General features: G+C 46.0%; 1 protein-coding gene across 1 annotated transcript; it reads left to right on the top strand.

Moving 5' to 3' along the window:
* Positions 1-5,360: 5,360 nt before the first annotated feature.
* On the top strand, positions 5,361-13,674 carry SOST (sclerostin). The gene is made up of 2 exons (XM_060255837.1): positions 5,361-5,610; positions 13,242-13,674. Exons 1-2 carry the CDS (start codon positions 5,385-5,387, stop codon positions 13,661-13,663), a joined length of 648 nt encoding a protein of 215 aa, XP_060111820.1. The 5' UTR covers positions 5,361-5,384; the 3' UTR covers positions 13,664-13,674.
* The last annotated feature ends 3,972 nt before the right edge of the window (positions 13,675-17,646 follow it).

Consider the following 17,646-nt stretch of genomic DNA (forward strand, 5'->3'; position numbering starts at 1 on the left):
TATGGGGGTGGGGGGCTCTCAAAGCCCCTACCACCCTGTCAGCCAGCTTAGAGAAGGCATATATTTCTTTTAATCACTTCTCCCAGTCAAGCCAGTCAACAGCTTGGGAAAAGCATTTAAAGTTGCTTTTTTTCTACCTTTCCCTTCCCTCATCTTTCTTCCTCTCTTGCAGCTCTCGAACATCTGATGTTCATTTCTTGTGACTCTCAAAAATCTGAAATTTATTTGATGTGGTTCTTAATGTTAAGCAGTTTTGGTCTCCCATGGTATATGGCAACTTTGTGTGCATTGATGGTACTCCTACCCTGCCAGGTTGTTTCCTATGATGACCTAAACCAGATTTGGATAACCTTTTAGAGCTCTTCTGATGGTTGTGGAGATCAGCTTCTCTCCTACTGCTTCCTCTCTGCAAATCATCTCCTTCTGGCATCGCTTTCTCCCCAGAAGTGGCTGCCAAAGGGGTTATGATGCATATATGCATGTCACACGTGCATTGCTCTTCAGTAGCAGCTGCTTATTCCTTCTGTCTTCCAAAGTAGCCTCCCTGCTCCCCTCCCCCGATTTTGCATTGTCCATCAAGGGAACCCATTCTGATGTTTTGAATTATATCCCCACTTATGTTCCCAACTGAGAACCGAAAAAACAGATGTTTAATTCGCTCCTTCCTCCGCCTCTTCCCTCCACCTTGCACCAGACGGCTTCCCTTGTGTTTATGTGTCTGGAGGTGTTCCCTTTTCGCATCCTGTTTCTCTGTGACTGAAACTCCCTGTTTGTGCAATGATTTTGCAGGAAATCATCCATTGATAGAAAGCATCCTCGGCAGGCCAGCTTTCCTCAGACATTTATGTCAACATTCCATCACCCGTCTTTCCTTTCCCTATTGAATAGGGCTGCCAGCCTCCAGGTGGGACCTGGGGATCTCCCAGAGTTACAGCTCATCTTCAGGTTACAGAGATCAGTTCCCCTGGAGAAAATGGCTGCCTTGGAGGGTGGACTCTATGGCACTATACCCCACTGAGGTCCCTGCCCTCCAGGCTCCATCCCCAAACCTCCAGGAGTTTTTCCACCTGGATCGGGCAACACTACCCCTCCCATTCCCTGCCAGTGACTAGGGGGGACCTGGCAACCCTACCTTGGAAGTAGACTTCATTTTCTCCCAATACATTCACAATAAAGACCAATCAAGCAGAAGCAGTCTCATTACACAGCCCCTTTGACAAAATGGTCCATTTAGTTATCTTTTATTTGTCTTCATTTATAACCTTCCTTCTCCCTCATGAAGATCCAAAGCAGCATATGTTTATTCTCCTGTCCTCCATTTTATCCTCACAACAGCCCTGTGAGGTAGAGTAAGCTGCATTTGACTGGTCCATGGTCACCCAACAAGCTTCCAATGGCAGAGCGTGGATTTGAACCTGGGTCTCTCAAATCCTAGTCTGACATTCTGACCCCAGACCATCCTGGTAAAAATGTTTATGTGTTTCTATTAGCACTGACTCCTTTCTGAAAAAAAGAGCCCCGTGGCGCAGAGTGTTAAAGCTGCAGTCCTGCAGTCCTAAGCTCTGCTCACGACCTGAGTTCGATCCCTGGCGGAAGCTGGGTTTTCAGGTAGCCGGCTTGAGGTTGACTCAGCCTTCCATCCTTCCGAGGTCAGTAAAATGAGTACCTAGCTTGCTGGGGGCAAAGTGTAGAAGACTGGGGAAGGCAATGGCAAACCACCCCGTAAAAAGTCTGCCATGAAAATGTGAAAGCAACGTCACCCCAGAGTCGGAAACGACTGGTGCTTGCACAGGGGACCTTTCCTTAACTTTCTGAAAAGGCAGACTTTTGCATGATCAGAGACACTCTGCCTCTTCTTCTCCTTCTCCTCCTCCTCCACCATCACCACCACCACCACCACCATCATCATTTTCACATAATCTAAAGCTCAGCCCTTCCACTAAGGTTGCCAGCTCCAGGTTGGGAAATACCTGGATATTTAGGGGGTGAAGCCTGAGCAGGATGGGATTTTTTTTTCCAGGGAGAGATCTCCAGCCACCAACTGGAAGTGGGCACTCAAAAAACCTGGCACTCAAAAAACAAATCTCAGGACTTGAAATTATATCACGTAGTCTGATCATACCACATTCCTAGGCAATTTTGCATGGGCCTGTGTTTCCCTGAAAAATTTTATGGGGACAATAATCAATTTTGCTTTTTTTAGAATATTTCTTAGAAGAACACAACATAAATGCCTATAACCACCTCTTGAGAACTTTAAGGAAAAGTGCAGAATTCAGTTCAATATACTTCAGTTTCTCAGAGTCTACAGCAACGAGAAAGGGCTGTTTGTATAGCTGCTAAGGGGGTTTCATGTACAGCAGCAGTGAAAATTCGTGCATTAGGGAAGTGGCTGAAAATAAAGTCAATACTATTGTAACTCGCTTGGATAGAGTGATAGTGATTCCACTTCGTTTAGAATATGGTGTGACCTTCCCATTCCACATCATGCTAAGAATAATTAAGCAGCTACCCGGTGGTCTTGGCTTCCCAATTAATCAGTCGAGAGTTTTTGCAAGAGTGATCTGGAATTTTAGACATAGGTCTTTTCCTGATCATCACGATCCTTCTCATTTTTGCTCTTACTTTTCCTAGAGCTTTCTACCAACTAGCTACCTTGCAAAATTCTTTAAAACAAACATTTCTACTCTTGACTGTCAGAAATTCTCCTGGGTCTCAGGTCTTTTGCAATATCACTTGCTACCTGATTCTGGTGACCAGTGCTTTGGTTGTAGAAAAAGCCTGCCAGGAACTAATTTGCATGTTAGGCCACACCCCCAGGCACCAAGCCAGCTGGAACTGTGTTCCTGTGTGTTCCTGCTCAAAAAAAGCCCTGCTGGTGACACTGCAAAATCATGTGTTCTAAGCAGAGTCCCTACTGTTCAGCCATAGCTCCAGCTCAGCACACACAGCTACCTTGTATGGAGTATAGCCCCTGATTGGTCTGTCAAGATCAGCATTGCCTGCTCTGACTGGCAGCAACTCTCTAAGGTGGAGGTCGCCTGATCCTCTTAGCTAAAGAATAACAGAGAGTGATTAAATGTGGAATTTGCTGCCAAAGGATGTAGTGAGGGCCACAGGAATAAACAACTTTAAAAGAGGATTAAATAGATCTGTGGAGGATAAGTCTATCCTCCATGGGGACTGAGGGGAACCTCTGCAGAGGCAGTAAAACCTCTGAATCCCAGAGCCAGGAGGCAACATCAGCCTCTGTGCCCTCTTGTTGGCCCTCCAGAAGAGGAAGAAGAAGAAGAATAGGAGGAGGAGGAGGTAATTGGATTTATACTCCACCCTTCACTACCCGAAGGCGTCTCAGAGAGGTTTACTGTGTCTGGAGAGCCAGTTTGGTGTAGTGGTTAAGTATGCAGACTCTTATCTGGGAGAACCGGGTTTGATTCCCCACTCCTCCACTTGCACCTGCTGGCATGGCCTTGGGTCAGCCATAGCTCTGGCAGAGGTTGTCCTTGAAAGGGCAGCTGCTGTGAGAGCCCTCTCTAGCCCCACCTACCTCACACGGTGTCTGTTGTGGGGGAGGAAGGTAAAGGAGATTGTGAGCCGCTCTGAGACTCTTCGGAGTGGAGGGCGGGATATAAATCCAATATCTTCTATCTTCTCCCTTTCCCTTCCCTTCCCCAAAACAGGCACCTTGTGAGGTAGGAGAAGCCAAAAGAGCTCTGAAAGAAATTGCTCTTGAGAGGAACAGCTCTGCGAGAACTTGTGACTAACTCAAGGAACTGGTTAACCACTATGTGAGACAGGAGGCTGGACTAGATGGACCACTGGGCCGATCCAGCGGGGCTCTTGTTTTGTTCTTAAAGCAGAACTACAGCCTCCTCTCCCTCAGCTCTTAGTTTTAAGGAGCCAGCCATTTAAATATTTGCAGGAAACACCTGAAGATTAATACCGAGCCAGTGAATAATGAAGTGAAATATAATGAAATGAGTCAGAACAAATGTTGGTCTGGATCGATCCACCTGTGCACCTCCCAGAGCCACTTGGGATTTCAACCACCATATGGGCTTTCAACTGGAAACCATCATTTTCAAAGATGAGTCTGACATGTTACAGTAGAAACTTTGTAATTGACAATTAATCCATTTCTGGAGAAACAAGACCAATTAATACGTCTGTTGAGCATGTGGTTGCTACTTGGAAATCCTACATGTGTCATCCTTCTCGCTTGCGGTTGTGTGTTGCTGAGCCAAGGGGAGATCTGGATTGTGTCTTCATGGCCCTTGGAACTGTACAGTCCCATGATTCTAATTAGCACTTTGTGCGGTATGGCATTGGAGGGTGGGGCAACATGGGGACGGGTCCCACTGGTGTTGGTGAGCATGGAAAGAAAGGTCACACCTGAACGCACAGGAAGCTGCCTTATACTCAGGGCTTTTTTTGTAGCAGGAACTCCTTTGCATATTAGGCCACACACCTCTGATGGAGCCAATCCTCCTGGAGCTTACAGTAGGCCTGGAATAAGAGCTCTGTAAGCTCTTGGAAGATCGGCTACATTAGGGGGATGAGGCCTAATATGCAAAGGAGCTCCTGCTACAAAAAATCCCTGCTTATACTGAATCAGAACCTTGGTTCATCAAGGCCAGTATTGTCTACTCAGACTAGCAGTGGCTCTCCAGGGTCCCAGGTGGGGGTCTTTTCCATCACCGACTCCCTGATCTTTTTAATTGGAGAAGTCAGGGATTGAACCTGGGACCTTCTGCGCACCAAGCAGAGGCTCTTTCACTGAGCCACAGTCTTCTCGTGAGTCCTCCTTTCCATAAAGGGGCTCACGGGACCTGCATGAACAAATCCATCTAGGACGGGAGCTGTAGTGAGAACTGGCGAAGGCGGAGTGAGAAGGCTAGCCCCTGGTTTTAAAGATTTGGAAAGCTATTAAAGTCAAGGAGACAAAAACAGTTTGCGTTTTTTAAACCGGGGAAAAAAGTTATTGCAACTGTGCTGAGGAAATAGTAGCTGCTCTGCTCCATCCTCCTTTGCCTCAGCAGTCCTCCCTCCCCCCGCTTCTTGCTGTTGTCCAGGAATGAAACAAGTGAGCAAAGTTTGTGTGGAGAGAAACAGTGTTTGGCAAGTTCAGGCCACAGACAACCTCCCAGCCGCCCACAGGATTCCTGGCCTTCTGCAGACAAATTGGTAGGAAGCCGTCCCTGCCCCCCTCCTCTGAACACACACACACACACACACACACACATACATGGGGGCCCTTCCCACTCCCCGTCATTGGCTGGCTGGTTTCTAAGAAGCAATTTAAAAAGGAGAATAATGTTGCCTCGCTGAAGATTCCTGAGGACCTGAGTGCTGGAGAGGAGACCTTCCCACGGCTGCCGGCTACTATGCAGACCTCCCAGGCTGTTTGCTCTGTCTGCCTCTTGTTCCAGATCATCTTCCCTGTTGGGAAAGGGTGGCAAGTGCTGAAAAACGATGCCACGGAGATCATCCCTGAGTACACCGAGATGCCAGCGGAGGAGCAGCAGCTCTACACCCCAAGCGAGAACGACACCATGAGCAACCGGGCGCAGCAAGGAGAGAGGCACCCCCAGCTTCCGCTGGGCCGGATTGGTAAGGGAAACAGAGGCACCTTTGGGCTTTCTGGTGTGGGAAGACATCTCGACCGGCTGGGCTGCTGTGGCAAGGATGGTGGGAAAAATGTCATCGGGTCACAACCGAACTTACGGTAGTGACCCTGTAAGGTTTTTCAAGGCAAGGAAGATTCAGAGGTGCTTTGCCATTGCCAGCCTCTGTGCAGCGACTCTGGTGTTCCTTGGAGGTCTCCCACCCAAATACACAGCCAGCCCTGCATAGCTTCTGAGATCTGACAAGATCGGGCTAGCTTGGGGCTGTAACAGGACAGAAAGTTCTGGGGATGGGCAGGTACCTTTTGTGGTGGTTAACGGTTTGACAATAAGAGCGCTTTCTAACTGGAACGCTGTCATCAGTTGCCATGCTCAATAAGAATCTGACAAAAAACTCTGTGTGACACAGAGGCTTTCACATTAAGTGACCCAATAAAATGGTTTTGCCATTTTTTTTGGGGGGGGGGGTCATTGATGAACCAGCATCACCCGTGAAGCTATTCTGGCAAATGTCACCATCTTCTGCAAACCTAACTGCAGAAAGCTCAGTTGCATAACAAAGGGCTCTCCTTGGCTTTCTGTTTTCCATAAGAAATGGCTAGGTGTTAATAGCTCATGGCCTTGAATTTCATATGACACAGTGCCTTCCAGTTAGGCTGGGTCAGCACTCTCTTCTTCCCCTGGTCTGGGATCTGCTAGTGTTTATGTACCTTATCTTGAGCTCTTGACCTGTTAAAGCTCTGCTGCTAGTATTTATGATGGTTTGGCATGAAACAATTATTTCCCCAGCAGTAGAAAAGAGCAAGAGTCCCGTAGCACCTTAAAGGCTAACCACATTTGTGGCAGAAGATGAGCTTTTGTGAGTCACCGCTCACTTCTTCAGATACAGCTAGAATGTGTCTGTTTGTCCTTATATCTCGGAGAGCGGAGTGATTTCAGAGGCCAACTAACACCCATCTTGAGTTATTTCCCTGTAATCCCCCACTTGCTTGCTGAGGAACTATGTTTTTCCTCCAGTTTGAAGCCTCAGAGGGGAGGCATGGTGGTGGTGATCATGGGTCGTTTTGTAGAAAAAAAGGTGCAGGAGCTCAGTAGCATATCTCCATTTGCATGTGCCCCAGGATCTGTGTGCAGCAGGAAGAGAACTCCCCACTGCATGTGGACCCTGGCTGGAGGTTCAGGAGCTGTGCTCCTGTGAACTCCTGCTGAATTCAAGCCCTGGTGGTGATAGCAGAGGTGGTGGGTGGATTGACAGAGTTACTAGATTCAATACAGAATAGTAATCACAGGGTCGGACTAGGATCTGGGAGACTTAGGTTCAAATCCCCACTGCCTTGGAAACTTGCTGGGTGACCTTGGGCCAGTCACACACCATCAAACCAACCTACCTTGCAAGGTTGAGTTGAGGATAAGAATGCAGGAATGCAGAACAACGGAAGCCACTTTGGGTCTCCACCCCAGAGAAATGAAGTAAATAGATAAATGCTAGTTAAGGGATGAAGCTGGAGCACTCTACCTTCACAGGAGCAATCTTCCTTGCAAGCAGATACCCTCCCCTAGCACCAGTTCTGCTTCCCCTGTTGGCGCGACATTTTGGGGTGCTTACTCACAAGCAATTCATGTGTTGCCTTATGAAGGAGCAGGCGGTAGGTGTGCAAAACACAACCAAAGTTTGCATGCTGTCTTTTGTCCCAGAAGGAAAAATGAGCGAAAGAGCTGGATTTTAGGAAATGTCCTAATAATAACTTTCTGCATACTTGGTCTGCTGATGTGGGAAAAAAACCCCCAAGGAAAGAGCATAGTTATTTGTCTTGCTGAAGCTGAGCCACCCCTCTGCCCAGGGTTGAGAGCCAGTTTGGTGTAGTGGTTAAGTGTGCGGACTCTTATCTGGGAGAACCAGGTTTGATTCCCCACTCCTCCACTTGCACCTGCTGGAATGGCCTTGGGTTAGCCATAGCTCTTGTAGGAGTTGTCCTTGAAAGGGCAGCTTCTGGGAGAGTTCTCGCAGCTCTACCCACCTCACAGGGGGTCTGTTGTGGGGGAAGGAGATAAAGGAGATTGTAAGCCGCTCTGAGGCTGATTCAGAGAGAAGGGTGGGGTATAAATCGGCGGTCTTCTTCATCTTCTTCAGAGACAGCAGGCACTAAAGGAGCCTGGATCCCCCCCCAAAAGCTACATGTCAGAAGGTTCCCTAGGAAACTGGGCATTCAAGGAGAGCATCAGCATAGACAATTGTTGCTTATGGAAGTAGTCTGTTGCAGAAAGAAATCCAGTTGATAGGAAATGGAGCTGCTCGTTAATTTCATCATAGGTCTTTTACCAGGGGGCATTTATTTTGGGGGGGTTTATAAATGTGGCAAGAAGGGAAGGCGGCACGGTCTGCCCTGATCTCGTCATATCTCAGAAGCTAAGCAGGGGTTGGTACCTGGAAGGGAGACCACCAAGGAAGGCTCTGCAGAGGCAGGCACTGGCAAAACACCTCTGCTTCTCACTTGCCTAGAGAGCCCCTTGCTGAGGTCACTATAAGTCAGCTTTGACTTGATGGCACTTTACACATACACACACACACAGGCCAGTTTTCCTAATCTGTGTATCCTCCCAACATTTCTAATCAGAATCCCAATTGTGAAAGTACTGAAAACAAATAAAAGTACTGAATGAATTTCAGAGTCCAACTGATGTTCTAAAACCCAACAGGTCAGATTGTGCAAGAGGACCAATTTCAAAGCTGGTCGCGGCTTTTGAATTCGAATGATCTGGGTGGGAAAAGATCTGTAATCATCTTTCCTATTTAGCTTGTAGAACATTTCCTTTCCTCGATCCTTCTACTGGTTTATGCAACATCAGGGGAAGCCCTCAACCTCTATGCTGCGTTGTTGGCCATCCAGGGAAACTGGTTGGCCACATTTTGGACTGCCTTCATTGGATAGGATCCAACCAGCTGTTCAGCTGGTGAAGAATGGAGGACAGAGTCTCTTCTTTGGACACCCAAAAAACACTTTGTTGGGAATATGAGAACCTGCTTGAGCCAGAGCTTTTTGCACTGAGGGGAGGATTCAATAAAGAGAGACATTAGGTAGGGTTTAGTGAAAAAACTAGCAGGATCCAATCCTTTGGTTCTAACTTAGTGAACCACCTTTTGATCCATACAATGACTTTATGCTCTCCATCATCTATTGTAGATTGATCAAGATAGGTAGTGATGTTAGTCTGTCTGTAGAAAGTAGAAAAGAGCAATAGTTCAGTAGCCAGGGGTGGAATTCTAGCAGCAACTCCTTTGCATGTTAGGCCACACCCCCTGATGTAGCCAATCCTCCAAGAGCTTACAAAGCTCTTTTTTGTAAGCTCTTGGAAGGTTGGCTACATCAGGGGTGTGTGGCCTAATATGCAATGGAGCCCCTGCTAGAATTCCACCGCTGCCAGTAGCACCTTAAACAAAGTTTGTGGCAGAGGAGGAACTTTCATGAGTCACTGCTCACTTCTTCAGATTACTTTGTGACTCACAAAAATCATCCCCTTCCAACAGATTTTGTTAGTCTTGAAGGTGCTACTGGACTCTCCTATTGTAGGTATTTCTCCTTCCCATTCAGGGTTGAAATATCAACAATCCTTGCTGCCATTATTTGGAATGTTAATAATACCCTGTATTTATTATTTGTACTTTTCAAAGGTCGGTAGAGATATAAATAGCTCTAGAGGACATTTCAATTAGTTTCCTAACTGCTCTAGCAATATTGATGCAATATTTCATAGTAAGTGGTGAATCTACCGTAAATGGTCAGATATTTTTTAATATTTCCGGAACAAGGGGCCATAATCTCGCATAACCTTTGCTGAAGGCTACGTATCACCTGGTTATTACTTCATAACGGTTTCCCCCATAAAATGAGTACAAAATGGACCCTTTCCTTAACTCAGTAGCCTATCAGTGGTTAGCTGCCTTGTCAGTATAATGGTGCTGTGGGGGTGGCGGGAAGTGAAGTCAAGTTATAGCGTAGGAGGGCTTTTTTGTAGCAGGAACTCCTTTGCATATTAGGCCCCACATCCCTGATGTAGCCAGTCCTCCTGGAGCTCACATTAGAGCCCTGTAAACTCTTGGAAGATTGGCTACATCAGGGGTGTGTGGCCTAATATGCAAAGGAGTTCCTGCTACAAGAAAGCCCTGTAGCTTACTTATGGCGACCCTGTAGGGTTGTTCAAAGCAAGAGATGAACAGTGGTGGTTTTCCAATGCCTGCCTCTATGTTGCTAGCAACCCTGGTCTATCTGAATACAGTGGGGTCGCAAGGAGCATGTTAAGTGGGGGTTAGGGCTATGGTGCTAAGGAAAAGGCAGTTCTTCATTTCCCTGATCCAAATGCCCTCTTTGGCAATTTTTAGCCTCTGTGTGTGTGGGAAAAAAAGAAAGAAAGACAGGCCAGGTAGTTTCAGTTCCACTTTTGGCTGGGGAAACAGCACATCAGCAACCCAGCCTCACTCTGCATCACTCCCACTTTGTGACTGATTTTTAAGGTCAAACTGCGCTTCTAGAATTCCAGTCACAGGAATGCAACATCACATGTAGTCTGGCCGTAAGCATGTAAGAGTTGCACCATACTTTCCATACAGCCATCCAATAAAGTACTCACAAGTGGCTGCTGTCTCAATTGTAGCTTGCCTTCCCAGTTTGCAACATGAACAAAATACTCCTGGACTACATTACAGAGTTATAAAACTTAACATGTCAGCCCCTGTCCTTTATCATCAATATGATGATAATAATCCTGTTCTACTCAACAGAAGTGTTGAAGGGGTTATTAAATTAATGCATGTGAAGTGCTTTGAACACTCCAGAGTGCATTACAAATGCTAAGGAAGATAAACAGGACATGCTGAAGCCCCCCAAAACATGACCTGTTAGCAATTAAATCAGGTGTAAGGAGCACAAGGTTTTTTTTAAAAGTGGCAGTGCGGTGATTTAGAAGACTTATGGGACAACTCTCTTTGGACATATTTCACTTGAGAGCTGGAGTTTAGAGATTTCAGCAACTCTACACCACTATTTAAGAGCTCTGTCCATTGCTGGAGCAACATCTAAGTTTGTTGGGAGCTCTCCAAGGTCCTGTAAAGACTAAGGCAGGTCTAGTTCTGACAAGCAGTGGGTGAAGTTCTTCTGTTTCTTTAGCCATGCCATTTCAGACCACAAGGGGCTTCTAATCTAGTCTTTCCCATGACATCTAGTGTTTCTATATGCAAGGCACTGTTTTTCCATAGTGAGGCATTGCACTGTGTAAGCTCTGAAATGGTACAACTCAGAAACTAGAGTTTCTCCAGTTGTATTAAAAGAAAAGAAGTATCTTGAGAGTCCCTTGGACTGCAAGAAGATCAAAGCAGTCAGCCCTAAGGGAAATCAACCCTGACTGTTCCCTGGAAGGTCAGATGCTGAAGCTGAAGCTCAAATACTTTGGCTACCAAATGAGAAAGGAGCACTCACTGGAGAAGACCCTGATGCTGGAAAAGACAGAAGGCAAAAGAAGAAGGGGACGGCAAAAGATGAGATGACTGGACAGCATTACTGATGTAACTAACATGAATTTGAGCAGACTTTGGAGGATGGTGGAAGACAGGAGGGCCTGGCGTGACTTGGTCCATGGGGTTGCAAAGAGTTGGACTGTGCAACTGAACAACAACAAAAATTAAAAGAAAGCTGGCGACATTCATTCCATTTCAGTCAATGAATTGAACAGTGTAGTTACAACTTGAAATAAAATATCTGATTCAACTTTCTCCCCTATTTGTGTATCTATTCTGGCCCATAAGAGACCTCTCACTGAATATTCAGAGTGCCACAGAATATTTACCTAGTGAAAAGTGCCAACATTTAGGTAAAGGGTCTAGGAAGGATCATGGCACAGCATGTAGAACTCATTTAAGAGTTCAGCAAAATGTTTTAGGGTGATTCAGCATTTTCTATGATTGGTTACATCTGTGCAAATTTAATCCCTATTGACTGAACTTGTGAACCTTTACTGAGGTCTCTGGTCTGGTCTCCTGCCTGGTCCCTTTGTTATGGTTGCCACAGTATTCCATTCTGATTTCCACCCAGCTAATGCAACCACATGAGAAGATGGTTGACTAGGGGGCTCTTTCACATCAGGTGGTTCCTCATTTGGATTTTTTTTTTTTGGGGGGGGTTAAGGGCATAAGAACATATGAGAAGCCATGTTGGATCATGCCAGTGGGCCATCCAGGAGGTTCACCAGTGGGGCCAGAACTTCAGAAGTTCCTCATGTTCCCAGAATACAGAACATCACTGCCTCATACATAGCATTCCACCTATACATGGTGGCTAATATCCACTGATGGACCTCTGCTCCATATGTTTACACTTCTCTCCTGTCAGCTTTCATATTTTGAACACTGGAAAAACGAATGAGTGAAACATATCTTCCAATAGTGGATTGGCTCCAAATAGCTGTTCCTCTGGTGAAAAAGCTTGGCATCATAGCATCTGTATGGGCAAAGCCATGTGGGAAAGGGGCTGTAGCATGGAGGAGAATTCGGTAAGATCAAATAGAAAACTTGCTGGATCCACCCAGTGTAGTCTCTAGGAAAGTGGGTGGGATTTCTTCTGTAAAGCAGCTGTCTGGTAGTCATAGTTAGGAACAGGCTGGCATTTCCTCTATTTGCTTCTCACAGTGCATCTACTCTCTCTTTGCTGGGGCTTATGGTACACTCTGGTAAGGACTGCATCAGCTACCGTTAGGATTGTCACTCCACTCAAGAACTCTTAGACAATGAATCATGAAATGCTGGGCTGGGTAATCAGTAACATCTGCCTGTATTTGCCTGTGAACACAACAATAGCCTCCTTCTCTTTGTTTTGAGAAGAAAGATGTTTTCCTTGTTTTTAGAAGATGTGTCACAGCAGGGTCCATCTTAGAAGAGGCATTCCCTGTTGTGTGTGAGAGATGTGGGGATGTGTCTTTTAAGATAGTTCTTGTCACCTGGGTTTTTTTTTTGAAATTATTAAAAATAATTATTTCTAATTTTTAAAAATGGCCACCCCATTAATCTGAGACACCTTAATTGGGGAATGGTTTTCAACCAGTTAATTTAATAATAAGCCTGAGATTTATAACATAGTGCCACCAGCACTACTTTAGAGAGACCCTGACATGGATAGGCCAGGCAGGCCCAATCTCATTAGATCTCAGAAACTATGCAGGGCTAACCCTGGCAAGTTCTTGGATGGGAGACCTCCTTGAAATACCAGAAGTTGGGAGGACAGGGGCAGGCCTTATCTGAATATCTTCCAGGCCCCCAGTAGGGGTCAGTCACCAGAGGTCACCATGACTTCCAGGTGCACACACACACACACACACTACAAAAATTCCAAAAAATGCACACTCCTTTAGAGAGTTTCACAAGCGAGAAGACACCAGTCCTACATTCAAAGAACTTATGATCTAAATTCATAAGATGCTCTTGTCCTGAAGCTGATAGCTGGATGAGATGTGGTCTTATCCAGTTTGTATTTTCTGTAACTGATGGTGTGCTCTGATTCCTTGTTTTCTACAAGATGGCTTAGCTGACAGTGTACCACTTCTCTCTAAATAATTCATTTTTTTCCCTTCCAGAACCTCAGGAGTTCACCTGTCGGGAGATGTATTCTACCCGCTATATCACCAACGGTCTGTGTCGCAGCATTAAGCCAATCAGGGAGCTGATCTGTTCTGGGCAGTGCCTCCCTTCCCATCTCCTGCCTAACTCCATTGGCAAGGGCAAATGGTGGCGGCAGAACGCGCTGGATTACCGCTGCATCCCTGCACACAGTCGCCCGCAGCGGGTCCAGCTTGCCTGCCCCGACGAGGACACTCGGACGATCAAGATAAGAGCCATCACCTCATGCAAGTGCAAACGGTACACCCGCTACCACAACCGTTCCCAGCTCAAAGATTTCAGCAAAGAGACTGCCCGGCCTCAGAAGAACAAAAAACCACGTCTCTCAAGGGTCAGGGGCAGTAAGGCCAACCAGCCAGAACTTGAGAACTCCTACTAGCATGAGAATTTTTGTTTTGTTGAAGAGTAGAGGGGATTTTTTTGCCTGACACCCCTCCCTTTTGGATGTCACCAGGATCAAATGGGACAGAAAGAGGGGATAACGATGGGCACAGTGGTTGTCCCCCTCCAATACTGAAGGCTGATGCTGTCAAAAGCTATCAGATGTTCCTTGAATAGCTGGATGGGTAGCGGGGAGTGGAACTGAGCTCAAGGAAGCAGCCATCGGCCTAAGGGTTTAGCATGGGGGGGGGGGGTGGGAGGGTCATACAATCCACCAAAGCAAAAGAGGGGTGGTTCTTGTATACCACTACATTCTTCAAGACTTCCTTGCCCTTATTTGGTCTGACCAAGGACCAACACCTCTCTGTTAAAAGAAACACATGTACATGAGTTTAGACTGGCACTACATCTGTAAGGACTGCACCCCATAGTACATTGCTGTCCTTTGCTTTTAACTGGGCTGTATATTAATGCATTGTTGCACATGTGGTGCCTTGTTGCACTGCAGCATTGTCCAAGATATGCGCTTTGTACTCTGCTGACGGTACATGTTCACTTTCTCTTCCTGCAGTCATTGGGGAGCCATTTTGCAGAAATGCAAGGGCCAAGGGAAGAGGATGTTAAAGTCATTGTACAGAGCTGGAAGCACACCTCTTTGTAGACCACTCTCTTTACCTAGGGAGTGCATGGGACTGAAAAGCAAAAGAAAGGGGCCAACTTCTCTTTGAAATGGTGTCTTTGTTAGGGAGAAGCGCATGCAACACAGGAGAAGAAGAGAGGCACATCAATGAGATGGGTGAACAGATGGATATAAACGTTACTGTACATTTAAAAAGATCATTTGATGAAGGTAAAGGAAGAAGGGTAGGATGTAGACCAGGCTGGCTAAGGGCACAGTAGAGTCTAGTACTAAGGAATGTTACAGAAAGCATATGTTGGACTGACAGCTCCAAATTGGAAAATTCCTGGGGATTTGAAGGTGGAGCCTGATGAGGGTGGAGTTTGGGGAGGTGAGATGTGATGTCATAGAATTTGCTCTCCCAAGCTGCCATTTCCTCCCAGGGTAAATGAGCTCTGCAGCCTGGAGATCAATGGTGATTCCAGAAGACCCCCAGCTCAGCTGGAAGGTGGCTGTCCTAAGCACTTGCCTCTTTTCTGGGGAACCAAAGGCCACTCACATCCCTGTATCTTTGACACCATGTTTTGGCTGTTGTGGGAGAGTCACTACTAGCAGGGCTGCATGGTGTCAAATGCAAAGTGTTGCGACCCAAAAAACCAACCCCTGATGTCTTTCCCCATCCCCAGTTACTCATGCTTTGTTTGATCGTCTATGCCTTTGGAAAAAAAAACAACTTCAATGGGTTTTTGCTTCTATGCGGGACCGGCAATGAACACGGCAGTGAAAAAAATTCTATTTTCCAAGACTGAAAGGCATATTTATTTCCCTGTAAAAAGTATTTATGCTATTTGTGTCTCTGGTGTTTTCCTCTCCTTATAGAAACTAGGCAACACTGCTCCAGAGTTATTTAGCCTGTTTCAGAGTTATACAGATATAAGTATTAAGATATAAGATTAAGTATTAAATTAATAAAGTTATGTTTGTGAAAAAGATGAGTGATGATTTGAAAAAAAGCAGAATGACATTGTGAGAATTAGGAGGCAGGAAGGGATCATGTGGTCTACTGTTCTTCTAATATCCTGCTAGGGTTGCCAAGTCCAATTCAAGAAATATCTGGAGACTTTGGGGGTGGGGCCAGGAGCAAGGTTGTGACAACCACAATTGAACTCCAAAGGGACTTCTGACCATCACATTTAAAGTGACCACACACCTTTTAAATGCCTTCCTTCTATTAGAAATAATGAAGGATAGGGGCACTTTCTTTTGGGGTTCACAGAATTGGACCCCCTGGTCTAATCCTTTTGGAACCTGGAGGATGTTTTGAGGAGAGGCATTGGATGTTATGGTGCAAATATTGTGCCTCTACCTCAAAAAATAGCACCCCCCCTCGAGCCCCAGATACCTGTGGATCAATTGTCCATTATAACCTATGGGAATAGGTCTCCATAGGGAATAATGGAGTGCTCAGCAGACATTCCCCCCCCCCACTTTCTGATGACCCTGAAGTGGAGGGAGGGTCACCAAACCGGCAGATCCCCTGCCTCCACCTGGGGATTGGCAACCCTATATAATGCTCTGGGGAAGAATCTGTTTCAGCCCTACATAAACCACACAGGGGCACGGGTGGGTGGGGGACAGGGGCAAGGAGAGCTGATTGCCCCAGCTGTTGCCTAATCAGGTTTCTCCAGGGAGCTTGAGCAAGTGAGCCAATTCATATACTGCAGGGAAAGTTCAAAACAATCACATTGCCATCAGATGCCAAAGTTCTGCATTTGAGCACAACGCATCAATCGCATGAGTAAAAGATGGGAGATACCAGGCTTGGCAGCAGCATGGATCTTGGGTTTGCAGTTGAACGTGAGTCATTGGCGTGAGCAGCCACAAATAGGCTGTGATTTCAGACTGCATCAATACAAGCACAACATCCAAGTCAACAGAAGTAGCTGTTTCATTTCTCTTTCATGCTAGACCAGGGCTGGCCAAACTGCAGCTCACATGTGGCTCTTTCATGCATATTGTGTGCCTCTCTAAGCCCCTTCCCAATGCCCTGTCGGTTTGTCTCTTTAAATCACTTCTCCAAGCCAACCAGTGGGTTGGGGAATGCATTTAAAGTTGCTTTCTTTCCACCTCCCTCCCCCATCCATTTGCCTTCCTTCCTTCCTGTCTTGTGGCTCTCAAACATCTGATGTTCATGTCTCACAGCTTTCAAACATCTGACATTTATTCTATGTGGCTTTTGCATTAAGCAAATTTGGCCACCCCTGTGCTAGACAAATCTTCGGTTGGATCCAGCCAGCTTTTCAGCAGCTAGAAAAGGAATGAGAGGCCCATCTTTGACTATCCTGAAACACTGTAGTGGGGATCATTCCTGGAGCATGACAAAATCCTGTGGGTTGGGATTGTGATACAGAGGGCTTTGGGTCAGGACTCAGTGAAAAAAATGGCCAGATCTGACCCTTCATCTAGAGCAGGGGTGGTCAACAGTAGCTCTCCAGAGGTTTTTTGCCTACAACTCCCATCAGCCCCAGCCAGCATGGCCAATGGCTGGGGCTGATGGGAGTTGTAGGCAAAAAACCTCTGGAGAGCTACCGTTGATCACCCCTGATTTAGAGCACCATGCCTCATTCAGTTCTGTAAGAAAATACTGTTTTGGATTACTCAGGTCAAGCTGAATTCAGATTTAGGCATGGACTTCACAAACCCTAGGTGTCTAGCTAATTTCTATTAAAAATAGTAATAACTTGGTTCTCATACATATGAATATATTTTGAGCCTCAATCAACATGCTCCCATCTGTAAATACTTCTGTAAAGGTGGACATTCTTGCCATTCTCAGATATTTCTGAACCTGGGCCTTAACACAGCTGATATCTTAACACAGCTGATAATTAGGAGGTTTCTCATCTACACACAACCATATTAGGTGGGTATGCAGGATTTTATTTCACAAGGCCAAAGGTCATAACAATATATCATAATTGTTGTTGTTCAGTCGCACAGTTGAGTCTGACTCTTTGCAGCTCCATGGACCAAGTCACGCCAGGCCCTCCTGTCTTCCACCATCCTCCGAAGTCTGCTCAAATTCATGTTAGTCACATCAATAATAGCTGCCCAGAAATAAATATCACAGTAAAAACACAAGGTTAAAAACAATGTTAAAATGATCAGGACCAGAACATAATGCAGAATAGAGCACGCTGAATATCAGGGTGAAAGTTTTGCATGGATCTTCTTGGCAATCAAGTGACATCATATAGGTGACATAACGGTCATCATCAGATAAGAGGTTGATACGTTACTACTTTGTTTCTTTGCCCCTCTCCAAGGCTGTTCTAATCTGGATTGCTAAACTCCCTTTTTGA

The sequence above is a fragment of the Heteronotia binoei genome, chromosome 15 (genome assembly GCF_032191835.1).
Source record: "Heteronotia binoei isolate CCM8104 ecotype False Entrance Well chromosome 15, APGP_CSIRO_Hbin_v1, whole genome shotgun sequence".
Taxonomy (NCBI): domain Eukaryota; kingdom Metazoa; phylum Chordata; class Lepidosauria; order Squamata; family Gekkonidae; genus Heteronotia; species Heteronotia binoei.